The sequence below is a fragment of the Hypanus sabinus genome, chromosome 22, assembly GCF_030144855.1.
Source record: "Hypanus sabinus isolate sHypSab1 chromosome 22, sHypSab1.hap1, whole genome shotgun sequence".
Taxonomy (NCBI): Eukaryota; Metazoa; Chordata; class Chondrichthyes; order Myliobatiformes; family Dasyatidae; genus Hypanus; species Hypanus sabinus.
The window spans coordinates 63858144-63872967 of record NC_082727.1 but is presented as its reverse complement, the minus strand read 5'-3'; the positions used below and the strand labels follow the sequence as shown (position 1 = coordinate 63872967).

The following is a 14824-nucleotide window of genomic DNA, read 5'->3' as shown; positions in this document are numbered from 1 at the left end:
GGACAATGTCTCCTATCCACTCCATAATGTACTGGTTAGGCACAGGAGTACATTCAGCCAGAGACTCATTCCACCGAGACGTAACACTGAGCGTTATAGGAAGTCATTCCTGCCTGTGGCCATCAAACTTTACAACACCTCCCTCAGAGTGTCAGACACGCTGAGCCAATAGGCTGGTCCTGGACTTATTTCCACTTGGTATAATTTACCTATTATTATTTGATTATTTATGGTTTTTTATATTGCTTTATTTCTACACTATTCTTGGTTGGTGTAACTGTAACGAAACCCAATTTCCCTCGGGATCAATAAAGTATGTCTGTCTGTCTGTATTGGTAGCTAAATTTTCAGTGACTTAATTTCCATTTTCTGGAATTTCCTTCCTAAATCCCTTAATTTCTCAAATTCTCTTTGCACTTTTAAATCATTAACAAATCTGCCTGGCTAAACATATAACCCTCATTCATTGCCTCAGTAGCTCTGAAAGAGCAAATGAATATATATCGATGTTCAGTGGATTAGATTACATTAATATGGCACTATTTTGTAGCTTTTCTTAGATAAGTTGAATGAAATAAGAGCGTTAAACCTATTGAAACAGTAGTTCGCATTTTACATTCACTATTTACTGACTTTTTTTATAATCCTTCATATTTACAAACATAGTAACTAACCTCCTTCCGAAGAGGATCGATCAGACCAATAATTGATGGATATTGCTCTATCAGCTTTGTGTAGAACTCTATCATATCATCAGGATGTTTTAATACTCCAGTTGTAACTTCATATCTCTGTTTTTCCTGTAAGATATGAAGTTAAAATATCTATTTAAATTCCCAATTCAGTAAAAAAGAGCACAAGAGATAACAATCTTCTTCCTTAAATTGCCACTGTTAGAAGTAAGTCCCCGGCCAATGTGATTCACAGTATATCAAGAAGTAGTTGAGGGAATGAGATAGAAGAAAGGTCTTAGGACCAGATGGTAAAATAGTTGTAATATGAAGACCCAGACACCAGAATAAACCATGCTCTAGCAAAATTGTTCAAATGTAGAAGAACTTACATGACAATGTGGAAAGGTGAGTCTGAGTACAGAGAGGAAATTAAGAGCCTGGTGGCATGGTGCGAAGACAATGACCTATCCCTCAATGTCAGCAAGACGAAGGAATTTGTTGTTGACTTCAGAAGGAGTAGCGGACCACATGACCCCATCTACATCGGTGGTGCGCAGGTGGAACAGGTCAAAAGCTTTAAGTTCCTCGGGGTGAATATCACAAATAACCTGACTTGGTCTAACCAAGTAGAGTCCACTGCCAAGAAGGCCCACCAGCACCTTTACTTCCTGAGAAAGCTTAAGAAATTTGGCCTATCCTCTAAAACCTTCACTAATTTTTATAGATGCACCGTAGAAAGCATTCTCCTAGGGTGCATCACAACCTGGTATGGAAGTTGTCCTGGCCAAGACTGGAAGAAGCTGCAGAAGATCGTGAACATATCCCAGCACATCACACAAACCAATCTTCCATCCTTGGACTCACTTCACACCGCAAGCTGTCCGAGCAGTGCTGCCAGGATAATCAAGGACACGACCCACCCAGCCAACACACTTTTTGTCCCTCTTCCCTCCGGGAGAAGGTTCAGGAGCTTGAAGATTTGTACGGCCAGATTTGGGAACAGCTTCTTTCCAACTGTGATAAGACTGCTGAACGGATCCTGACCCAGATCTGGGCCATACCTTCCAAATATCTGCACCTGACTTGCACTAACTTACTTTCCCTTTTCTATTTTCGAATTATGATTTATAATTTAAATTTTTATTATATTTACTTTGATTTGTTTTTCAGGGAGCGCGAAGCGCAGAATCAAATATCACTGTGATGATTGTACGCTCTAGTATCAATTGTTTGGTGACAATAAAGTAAACGTGATCAGGTTCATCCGGTTCACAAAGAGCAGGACAATCAGCATAATTTAAAATCATTTAGCAAAGGATAGTTACTTGTCAAAAAGCGGATGAGCTTAGAGCGTGGATCTGTACTTGGAACTATGATGTTGTGGCCATTACAAAGACTTGGATGGCTCAGGGGCAGGAATGGCTTCTTAGAGTGCCAGGCTTTAGATGTTTCAGAAAGGACAGGGAGGGAGGCAAAAAGGGTGGGTGTGGCACTGCTGATCAGAGATTGTGTCATGGCTGCAGAAAATAGCATTTTCGAGATAATGATCACAATTCTATCCCCTTTACGATAGCTTTGGAGGGGGATAGGAGCAGACAGGTTAGGAAGCTGTTTAATTGGAGTAGGGGAAATATGAAGCTATCAGGCAGGAACCTGGAAGCATAAATTGGGAGCAGATGTTCTCAGGAAAATGTTACGGCAGAAATGTGGCGGATATTTGTGTGGCGTTCTGCATAGGTATGTTCCAATGAGAAAGGGAAAGGATGGTGTACAAAGGCTGTAGAAGAGAAAAGCTTACAAAAGGTTCAAAAAAACTAGGCAATGATAGAGATCTATAAAATTATAAAGCTAGCAGGAAGGAGCTTAAGAATTAAATTCAGGGAGCCAGAAAGGGCCATGAGAAGGCCTTGGTGAGCAGGATTAAGGAAAACCCCACAGCATTCTACAAATATGTGAAGAGCAAGAGGATAAACTGTGAGAGAATAGGGCCAATCAAGCGTGACAGTGGAAAAGTGTGTATGGAATCGGAGAAGATAGCGGAGGTACTTAATGAATACTACTTTGCTTCAGTATTCACTAAGGAAAAGGGCCTTGGTAATTGTCAGGATGACTTAAGTGGACTGAAAATCTTGAGCATACAGACGTTAGGAGGATGTGCTGAAGCTTTTCGAAAACATCAAGTTGGATAAGTCACCGGGACCGGATGAGATATACCTCAGGCTACTGTGGGAGGCGAGGGCCTTTGGTAATGATCTTTGCATCATCAATGGGGACTGGAGGGTTCCAGATGTTGTTCCTTTATTCAAGAAAGGGAGTAGAGATAGCACAGGAAATTTTAGACCAGTGAGTCTTACTTCAGTGGTTGGTAAGTTGATGGAGAAGATACAGACAGGCAGGATTTATGAATATTTGGAGAGGCATAATATGATTAGGAATAAGCATGGCTTTGTCAAAGGCAGGTTGTACAAGCCTGACTGAATTTTTTGAGGATGTGACTAAACACATTGATGAAGGTACAGCAATAGATGTAGTGTATATGGATTTCAGCAAGACATCTAATAAAGTACCCCATGCAAGGCTCATTGAGAAGGCAAGGAGACATGGGATTCAAGGGGACCTTGCTTTGTGGATCCAGAATTGGCTTGCCCACAGAAGGCAGAGTGGTTGTAGATGGGTCATATTCTGCATGGAGGTCAATGACCAGGGGTGTGCCACAGGGATCTGTTCTGGGATCCCTTCTCTTTGTGATTTTGATAAATGACCTGGATGAGGAGGTGGAGGGTGGGTTAGTAAATTTGCTGATGACACAAAGGTTGAGGTGTTGTGGATAGTGTGAAGGGTTGTCAGAGGTTACAGTGGGACATTGATAGGATGGTAAACTGGGCTGAGAAGTGGCAGATGGAGTTCAACCCAGATAAGTGTGAAGTGGTTCATTTTGGTAGGTCAAATATGATGGCAGAATATAGTATTAATGGTAAAACTCTTGGCAGTGTGGCAAATCAGAGGGATCTTAGGGCCATAGGACACTCAAAGCTGCTGTGCAGGTTGACTGTTTGGTTAAGAAGGCATATGATGTAATGGCCTTCATCAACTGTGGGACTGAATTCAAGAGCTGAGAGGTAATGTTACAGCTATATAGAAGGCTGGTCAGACTCCACTTGGAGTACTGTGCTCAGTTCTGGTCACCTCACTACAGGAAGGATGTGGAAACTATAGAAGGGGTGCAGAGGAGATTTACAAGGATGTTTCCTGGATTGGGAAGCATGTCTTATGAGAATAGGTTGAGTGAACTTGACCTTTTCTCCTTGGAGCGACAAAAGATGAGAGGTGACCTGATAGAGGTGTATAAGATGATGAGCGGCATTGATTGTGTGGATAGACAGAGGCTTTTTCATAGGGCTGAAATGGCTAACATGAGAGGGCAGTTTTAAGGTGTTTGGATGCAGGTACAGAGGACATGCCAGGGGTAAGTTGTTTTTTTTTCCACGCAGAGAGTGGTGAGTGTGTGGAATGGGCTGCCAGCAACGGTGGTGGAGATGGATACAATAGGGTCTTTTAAGAGACTCTTGGTTAGGTACATAGAGCTTAGAAAAATAGAGGGCTGTGGGTAACCCTGGTAATTTCTAAAGTATGCACCTGTTCGGCACAGTATTGTAAGCCAAAGGGCTTGTATTGTCCTGTCGGTCTTCTATGTTTCTAATAACCTATTCACCAATGCCTAGTTTGGTTCTCACAAGAACAACTTATTCCAAATGTCATCACAGCCTCATTTCAACCATAGATCAAAGAGGTAAATCTAAAGATTAAATGAGATTAACACGAGGTAAAAATTGGTCAAATGTGACATTAAATGCCTTGATAGAACTAATGTCAATGATCATCAAAGGAGATCATCAATGCTGAAGAACTTGGACAGAATAGGAAAATGGGCAAAGAAGTGGCAGAAGGAATATAGTTTAGGGAAGTGTATGGTCATGCAATTTGGTAGAAGGAAAAAGGCAGAAACATTTGCAGAGCACAGAAACTGGAACTGCATGATTCCCTAAAGGTTGACTTGCAAGTTGAGTCAGTAGTAAGGAATACAAATGCAATGATAACATTCATTTTGAGAGGACTAGAATATAAAAGCAAGGATATAATACTGAGGCATTGGCTAGAATGCATTTGGAGTATTGTGAGCAGATTTGGGTCCTATCTCTAAGAAAGTATGAGCTGACATTGGAAAGAGTATAGGAGGTTTACAAAAATGACCCTAGGAATGCAAGGGTTAATGCATGCATACCGTTTGGTGGCTCTGGCCCTGCATACACTGAAGTTTAGAGGAATGAGGTGGGGGGGGGGTGAAAGTTCCCTTTGAAACCTACAGAACATTAAAAGGCCTGGAGAGAGTGCCTAGGACCAGAAGGCGCAGCCTCAGAATAGAAGAACATCCTTTTAGAATGGACAAGAGGAGGAATTTAGACACGAGGAGGAATTTCTTAAGCCAGAGGATGCTAAATCGCCACTGCCACAAACAGCTGTGGAGGCAGTTATTGTGTATATTTAAAGAGGAAGTTGATAGGTTTTTGATTAGTAAGGGCATGAAAGGTTATCGGAAAAAGGCAGGAGAATGGGGTTGAAAGGAAAAATAGATCAGCCATGATCAAATAGCAGAGTAAACTCAATGGCCTAATTCCTGATCTACCACACTACTACAATTGAAATTAAGTGGCATTACTATTACTGGGTACCTTATCATCAATATTCCAGGAGGTCATCATTAATCAGATACTGAACTAGACCAGACACAGACACTGACACTCAATGGTCACTTTATTAGGTAACCTGTACACCTGCTCGTTAATGCAGATATCCAATCAGCCAATTATGTGGCAGCAACTGGATGCATAAAAGCATGCAGACATGGTCAAGAGTTTCAGTTGTTGTTCAAACCAAACATCAGAATGGGGAAGAAATGTCATTTAACTGACTGACTAAGGAATAATTGTTGGTGCCAGATAGGTGATTTGAATATCTCAGAAATTACTGATCTACTGAGATTGTCACACATAAGTCTCCCGAGTTTACAGAGAATGGTGTGAAGACAAAAAGAACCATCCAATTAGTTGCAGTTCTGTGGCTGAAAATGTTTTATTAATGAGAGAGATCAGAGGAGAATGGAGAAACTGGTTCAAGCTAACAGGAAGGCGACAGTAACTCAAATAATGATGCATTACAACAGTGGTGTGCAGAAGAACATCTCTGAACCTTGAACATCAAACCTTGAAGTGGATGGGCAGCAGAAAATAATGAATATGCACTCAGTGGTCACTTTATTAGGTATAGGATGTACCTAATAAAGTCGCACAGAGTGTATATAACATGGCTATAATAGCAGGTGAAAAACAAGAGAAAATCTGCAGATGCTGGAAATCCAAGCAACACACACAAAATACTGGAGGAACTGAGCAGGGTAGGCAGTGTCAGTGGAAAAAAAGTACAGTCAATGTTTTGGGCTGAGATCCTTCGGCAGGACTGGAGAAAAAAATTGAGGAGGAGATTTAAAAGGTGAAGGAGGAGAGCAAGAAACATAAGGTGATGGGTGAAGCTGGGAAGGTGATTGGTCAAAGAGATGCAGGGCTGGAGAAGGGGTATTCTGATAGGAGAGGACAGGAGCCCATGGAAGAAAGAAAAGAGAGGAGGAGCAACAGGGGGAGGTGATGGGCAGGCAAGGTGATAAGGGGAGAAAGGGAAAAAGGGATGGGGAATGGTGAAGGGGAGGGGCCATTTCTGGAAGTTTGAGAAATCAATGTTCATTCCATCAGTTGGAAGCTACCTAGACAGAACGTAAGATGTTGCTCTTCCAACCTGAGTGTGGCTTCATTGCAACAGTAGAGGGGGCCATGGATTGACATATCGGAATGGGAACGGGAAGTGGAATTAAAATGGATGGCCACTGGGAGATCCTGCTTCTTCTGATGAATGGAGTGTAGGTTCTCAGCAAAACAGTCTCCCAATCTATGTCAGGTCTCACCAACATACAGGAGGCCACAGTGGGAGCACCAGACATAGTATATGAACCCAACAGACTCACAGGTGTAGTGTTGCCTCACCTGGAGGGACCGTTTGGACCTTGAGTGGTAGTGAGGGAGGAGGTGTAACATTTGTTCCGCTTGCAAGGATAAATGCCAGGAGGGAGATTAGTGGGGAGGGACAAATGAACAAGGGATTTGTGTAGGGATTGGTCAACGACTGGTGCTGCTTCCTGTTCTGATGCTGAGCTTGTTGACTTCATCAACTTTAACTCAAATTTAACTGTTTCATTTCTGACACCTCCCTCCCCTTTCTCAATCTCACTGTCTCCATCTCTGGAGACATCTTATCTACTGGTTTCTATTATAAATCCATGAACTCTCCGATCCTGTTAATTGTAAAAATGCCATTCCCTTCAAGAGGACAAAAGGAACCCTATCCTAGGGTGGTGGGAGGATAGGGTAAGAAAGAGTGGACATGCATGAAATAGAAGAGATGCTATTGAGGACAGCATTGAGGTTCTGCCATCTCCAACAGGATCCCACCACCAAGTGCATCTCCCCTCCCCCCCCCCCACCTTCTGCTTTCCACAGGATCACTTCCTATGCAACTCCCTTTCTCATTTGTCCATCCTGATTCATCTCCCTCTTGGCATTAATTCTTGCAAGTGGAACAAATGCTATACCTGCCTCCACACCTCTTCTCTCACTACCATTCAGTCCTTCCAGGTGAGGTGACACCACCTGTGAGTCTGTTGGGGTCATATACTGTGTCCAGTGCTCCTGGTGTGGCCTCCTGTACATTGGGGAGACCTGACATAGATTGAGAGATCACTTCACCGAGCACCTGCGCTCCATCTGCCAGAAGAAGGAGGTTCTCCCAGCAGCCATCATTTTAATTTCACTTCCCATTCTGATATGTTAATCCATGGCCTCCTCTACTGTCGTGATGAGGAGCAACACCTTATATTCTGTCTGGGGATAGCCTTCAACCTATATGCAACCATATAACAATTACAGCATGGAAACAGGCCATCTTGGCCCTTCTAGTCTGTGCCGAACTAGATGATACCTGATGACATGAAGATTGATTTCTTGAACTTCCGGTAATGCCCTCCACCTTCACCATTCCACATTCCTTTTTCCCCTCTCTCGCTTTATCTCCTTGCCTGCCCGTCTCCACCATTCTCGCTTTGGTGCTCTCCTCCCTTTTCTTTTTTCCATGGCCTTCTGTCCTCTTCTATCATACTCCCCCTTCTCCAGCCCTGTATCCCTTTCTCCAATCAACTTTTCAGCACTTAACTTCATCCCTCCCCCTCCCAGTCTCACCTATCACCTTGTGTTCTTCTCTCTCTCCTTCCCCACCTCTTAAATCTACTTATCTTTCTTTTACTCCAGTCCTGCCGAAGGGTCTCAACCTGAAACATCGACTGTACAGATGCTGCCCAGCCTGCAGAATTCCTCCAACAATTATAAAAGAAGGTGACAGGCTAGGTATTCTGTAATGAATCACACCTAAAAATCCTTCACCAATGTACAGAATAGAAGTGAAGAGTGTTACAACCTCAGCTGTCAGGAAATAACACTAGTAGCCAGGCCACAATAGGAATTGGATACAAAAGATATTTATTAAATGTAAGATAAAGGTAAAAAGGGTGATGTGTGTTGTGGTAATGCTGTCTGGAGAGAGAGAAGGACAGGGAGTGAGGGCGAGAGGCAGACATTTGAAGCAGTCCCCAGCAGGTGCTGGCAATGGATGGGTGTTTGCAGGTGTCTCGGGGAACTGCAACACAGTTTAAAGAGGAACCACAGGCCAGGAAACGTACAGGACATAGCAAGAGTATGTGGTTGAATAGCCTTCATTTGCCCGGACAAATATTGGCTTTGAAATAAATTGGCATCTTTTACCATTGCTAGACCTAAATGCGAAATCTTTTCGAGAAAGATCAAAAGCTTCATCCTCTTTTGAAGGATAATAACAGATGGGCAAAAAATGCTATCAATACCAGCTTTGCTTGCAAGCCAAAAGTCAATACATTTTTAAAAAATCCTTGCGTTTTCAAGAGCCAACACTTCTATTCATTGCAAAATATATTAGCTGAATACTGACACATCATCAATTACGCTGAAGTTTGATTTTACATTCTGCCTATGTCTCTCACGGTACATGTGTTCCTTCAACATTAAGCTCTCCTAGGTTATTTTTACACAAAAAGAAGACAAAATCTCTATAGACTTTCTTGTCAGTTATGGCAATATGCCTACAGAGTTACCATGGCATCTGGGAACTAGCCTTTCTAGGTCACAATAGATCTGTGTCATTCAGAGTACAGACAGAATTCTATTTGAGAAGCCCTCCTCCTTTGGGTGGAGAATTTATGATCATACTAATGCAGAGGGAGATATCATCCCTATCAGAAAATACATTTGAATGTGCTTGTTAAAAAGGAACATGAAGCGTAGGGGAAATAAAGAAACAATTATGTGGTCACAATATAATAAGAGGAAATAAATAATGCAAATCCAGTTTCAGCAGAGAATAATGAATGTCATCAGACACAGCTTAAAGAGGAAACAGAAGTGCTTGTGGTGCCTTAGCCAAATGAAAAACAAAGTTATCATGAAATTGGCACAAAGATTTATAGAACCATAAAGCCCAGCCAAAACAAAGAAATTAGTGAGCTTATTGAGGCTTCCATTATAGAGCAGCAGAATGTCCCATCTTTAATAGTCACCCTAAAAGAAAAACCTGGCAAACACATTTTCAGTATACTTTAGACATAAGGCCTCTATACTCCTTGTTCCTGAATCAACTATGCATGAAGTATTGATTCATCTGAAAATAATTAAGATATTCCACAGACACACAAATCAGACATTTGAAAGCAAGCTGGCGACGGCATCATGAGGGCGACTAAAACAAAACTGGAAATAAGATCATAAGACATAGGAACAGAACTAAGCCATTTGGCCCATTGAGTTTGTTCTGCCATTCAGTCATGGCTGATCTTTTTTTTCTTCCTCAGCCCCACTCCCTGGCCTTTTCCCTGTAACCTTTGATGCCATGTATAGTCAAGCTTTGCCTTAAATTACCGGGCCTCCACAGCTGCCTGTGTTAATAAATTCCTCAAATCCACCACCCTCTGAAGAAATTTCTTCACATCGCTGTTTTAAATGGATACCCTTCTATCCTGAGGTTGTGCCCTCTTGTCCTAGACTCCTCCACCATGGGAAACATCTTTTCCACAACTACTCTATCTAGGCCTTTCAACATTCGAAAGGTTTCAATGAGATCCCCCCTCATTGAGAGAGATTACAAGTTAGTACAGTACAGGAACAGGCCTTTTGGCCTACAGTGTGGTGCCGAACCAGTTAAAAAAGCAAATCAATAGCACACAAACAGTAATCCCTCCTACCTACACCATGTCCATATACCTCCATGTTCCTTACATCTATCTGCCTATCTAAACATCTCTTCAAAGCTTCTAATGTATTTGCCTCTACCACAATACCAGGCAGGGTATTCCAGGCATCTATGACTCTCTGATTAAAAAAAATACCCCTCATATCCCTTTGAACTTACCCCCTTTCACTTTCAATGCATGCCCTCTGGTATTAGACAATTCAATCCTGGGGAACATGCTCTCTGTCCACTCTATCTCTATCTATGCCTCTCATAATCTTGTAAACCTCTATCAGATCTCCCCTCTGCCTCCAGTACTCCAGAGAAAACAACCCAAGTTTATCCAGCTTCTTGCGATAGCACACACCCTCTAAATTGGGCAGATCCTAGTAAACCTCTTCTGCACCCTCTCCAAAGCCTCAACATCCCTCCCACTGTGGGGTCACCAGACCTGTACACAGTACTCCAGATGTGGGCTAACTCGAGTTTTATAAAGTTGCAACATAACCTCCTGACTTTTGAACAATGCCTCAACTAATAATAGCAAGCATTCTATAGCCTTCTTAACCACCTTATCAACCTATGTAGCAACATTCAAGAGCTATGAACTTGGATCCTAATATCTCTCTGCTTGGTAACTCTGTTAAGGATCTTGCCCTTAACAGTGTACTGTCTCTTTGCATTTGCCCTACCAAGATGCAACACCTTATATTTATCTGGATTAAACTCCATCTGCCATTTCTCAGCCCATATCTGCAATTGATATTGTGCTATATCCTTTGCAGTCTTCTACACTATCCACAACTCCACTAATCTTGGTAGCACCTGCAAATTTACTAACTCACCCATCTACATTTTCATCTAGTTCATTTACATACATCCAAACAGCAGAGGTTCCAACACAGATCCTTGTGGAAATCTACTACTTACAGACCTCCAGCTCAAATAAGTCCCTTCAGCCACTACCCTGTCTTCCATGTGCAAGCAATATCCGGCCTCTCCAGGCTTTCCTTATTCCTTTCTTTAGTTCTTTTCTGGCTTCTTAATACTCCTTATATGCTTCATTTGATCCTAACTTCTGAAACTTTACATACTTTTCCTTTATCTTCTTGATTAAATTTATCACCTGTCTGGACGTCCAAGGTTTTCTTATCTTTCCATCCCAGTTCTTTCTTCCGACAGGAAAATACTTTTCCTATATTCTGTTCAATTGATCCTTTGAACACCCTCTATATGTCTGATGTGGGATTGCCAGAGAAAAGGTGTCCCCAATTAACTGTTCTTAGTTTCTGCCTGATGTCAAAGTAATTTGTCCTACTCCAATTTAAAGCTCTCCTACAATGACCTTGCCTATCCCTAATTATTGCCTGAAAGTTAAGGAACTGTGGTTACTGTTCACCCACTGAAAGGTCAGTCACAAGGCCAGGCTCTTTACCCAACACCAGGTCTAGTACGGCCCTTCCTCTCATTGGAACGTCCACATATTGATTTAAGAAACTCTCCTGGATACACTTAACAAATTCTGCTCCAATCAAACCCCTTACATTAAGGTGGTTCCAGTTTATATTAGGGATGTTGAAATACCCATGTGACAATAACCTTATTATTTTTACACATTTCCTCAATCTGATCATATATCTGTTTCTCAATGTCTCGGAGGCTATTAGGGGGTCTGTAGTACAAATACACCAGTGTGAGTACACCTTTCCTATTCCTGAGTTCCACCCAAATCGACTCAGTGTCTGATCCCTCCATTATATCTCTCCTGAGTGCAGCTGTGATATTGTCCCTAATTAGTAGTGCAACTCAATCTCCCACCCCCTTACCTCATCCTCTTTTCTAAAAATTCAAAAAAATTTCGTACATTAATCACCCATTCCTGCCCCTCTCTCAACCAAGTTTCAGTAATGGCTACAATATTGTTGTTCCATGTACTGATCCATGCTCTAAATTCATCACCTTTTCTATAAAACTCCTAGCATTAAACTATACAGAAGTCAAACTATCCAACCTTTTATATCTGTTGTTTTGATTTTGCCTTTCAATACTTTCCCTTACCTCTACCTTCTGGTCCGATTCTTCCCTTAATGACGTGGGCTCCAGTTCCAACCCCCTGCAAAACTGGTTTAAACTCTCCCGAGTAGCATTAGCACAGCTCATGACCAAGATATTGGTTTCCCTCCAGTTCAGGTGCAATCTATCTCTCTCGTATAGATCACACTTTCCCCAGAAAAGGTTCTAATAATCTATCTTCATAACCACTCATTCATCCATGCTATCACCCCATTCACCGTGACAGTGTTGTCTGAAAAGAGGATGCTGTCCAAGTTGCATGCCATCTTGAACAATATCTTCCATCCACTCCATAATGTACTGGTTAGGCACCGGAGTACATTCCACCGAGATGCAACACTAAATATCATAGGAAGTCATTCCTGCCTGTGGTCATCAAACTGTACAACTCCTTCCTTGAAGTGTCAGATACTCTGAGCCAATAGGCTGGTCCTGGACTTATTTCCACTTGGCATAATTTACTTATTATCATTTAATTATTTCTGGTTTCATTTTGCTATATTTCTACTCTATTCTACTCTATTCTTGGTTGGTGCAACTGTAACAAAACTCAGTTTCCCTCGGGATCAATAAAGTAGGTCTGTCTGTCATTCCTACCTGCACTAGCAGGTTGTACAGAGAGTAATCTGGAGATTACAACCCTGGGGGTCCTTCTCTTCAGCCTCTTTCCTAACTCTATATACTCACTGTGCAGGACCTCTTCCCTTTTCTGCCTATTGAATGAGGAGAGATTAAAAGGCACAGGTTTAGAAATTGCACAGAAGGTGCAAAGTGATTTGTTCACAAAGATAAGAACCTTGATGATTTATAGATTTGAATACTTATGTATATACGTAAATGTAATATAAACTCACATAATCCATTAATTCATGTGCACCACAGTTGAGCATCAAATGTAGGTCCTCTCCCAATGTCATTTGTAGTGTGGTACAAGCCTCTTGAATCACCTCAAAAGCTTGTTCTATACGATCATAACCTTTCTTCCAGCAACCCAAGTGAGATATTACTGCAGGCTGAATGTAGAAACAAGTCTTTTGGTCTGTTTGCGTTAAAAAACAGATTCAGTGATCTGCAATAATAACCCCTTCCCTCCATCTACAAAAACAGAGATAGTAAAGCTTGCCTGCTTTGTTTTAAAATAGTGGACTCCAGTTAATTGGGTCACATCAGGGGCAGTACATTTTGGCTTAACTAAGCAGCTGCCCCAATTGGCTGAAGTTTCATGTAAATTGTTAAAAAGGTATAAAAAGACAAAATGAGTAACAAATTATACATTTAAATGAAATACAGAACAAATTAGAACACTACCAATGGCATGACAGTACTATAATATTGTGTATTAATTCCTAATAAGTATCGATGGAGGAATTCATCCATGTCATGTTCTTTTGACTGTAAATTAATAAAATCAGTGCAGATAGTGGACTGCCTTCATACAATCCTATCAACAACTGCATCCTCCAAATCTTCATTTTCATTGTAACATTCAAGATGATCGCCAATACCTTCAAATTCTTGCAGTTCCTAACATGTTGAAGTATGAAATGGTTTCATTTTCATTTCTGGATGTTTCTGGCATCTTCAAGCTGGAATGCTTGAAACCAGAATGAACAAAACAGTTCTGAATTGTTTTACTGATTATTTGCCAACTATCAGTGCCAATAATCAGTTTTCTTTTTAAACAAACACATGCGAGTGATGCCATTTAAAAACTGTTCACTCAAAGAAGGTGCTGTGTCTAACAGCCATGCAAGTGCATACGACTGATGTAAGTTAGAACCTGTTAGAACATGTCTCCTGCCTCCCTTAAGCAGCATCATGTCCCAAATAAACAAAGGTAATCCTGGTTATTTTCTCCATCGGTGTTTGTTCTTTAAGAGGTGTTCTAAATAAGCAGCTGCCCCAGTTAACTCATGGCCCAATTAATCGGGATTTACTATAACATGAATCCAAATATATACTGTAAAATACTTGCAAGAATGCTTAGTATGACAAATGGATCATTCTTTAATATATTCTTACTCCATGTTTTGGTTGTAACATCCATTTGCTTATTTCTTGCTGAAGATTTCTCATCATTTTCAGAGCCTGGAAGACAATATCAAACAGCTCTAATTATATTCTCAGATCATGCCAAGGTAGTAGTAAAAGTAAGGAGGTTTTCCAGATTTGTCAATCAATATTTTAAATTTTCCAGCTTGAATGGATTGCTTAGCTAAATATTTGTCATGAGGAGCTATTATCATTATAGCAGAGTACTTGGAAACATTTAAGGTAATCAAGCAAAATCAACATGATTTTCAGAATCAGGTTTATTATCATCGGCATGTGACATGGAATTTGTTAACATTGATGCAGCAGTTCAATGCAATACATAAAATAATAAATAAGTAAATAACAGTATATGTATATTGAATAGATTAAAAATTAGCAAAAAACAGAAATACTGTATATTAAAAAATAGTTAGGTTGTGTTCAAGGGTTCAATGTCCATTTAGGAATTGATGGTAGAGAGGAAGTTCCTGAATCATTGAGTGTGTGCCTTCAGGCTTCTGTACCTCCTACCTGATGGTAACAGTGAGAAAAGGTGCTGGAGGTCCTTAATAATGAACGCTGCCTTTCTGAGACACCACCCCTGAAGATGTCCTGGGCACTTTGTAGGC

General features: G+C 41.1%; 1 protein-coding gene across 4 annotated transcripts in view; it reads right to left on the bottom strand.

The window, feature by feature from the left end:
• Positions 1 to 14824, bottom strand: part of eno4 (enolase 4) — an 88626-nt gene that overhangs the window by 18942 nt on the left and 54860 nt on the right. For all 4 annotated transcript variants that reach the window (XM_059947930.1, XM_059947929.1, XM_059947928.1 and 1 more), the window contains 3 exons: positions 14184 to 14249; positions 13016 to 13174; positions 675 to 800 (listed from right to left, as the gene is read on the bottom strand). In XM_059947930.1, coding sequence (XP_059803913.1) covers positions 675 to 800; positions 13016 to 13174; positions 14184 to 14249 — 351 coding nt within the window. The remainder of the gene's footprint in view (positions 1 to 674; positions 801 to 13015; positions 13175 to 14183; positions 14250 to 14824) is intronic.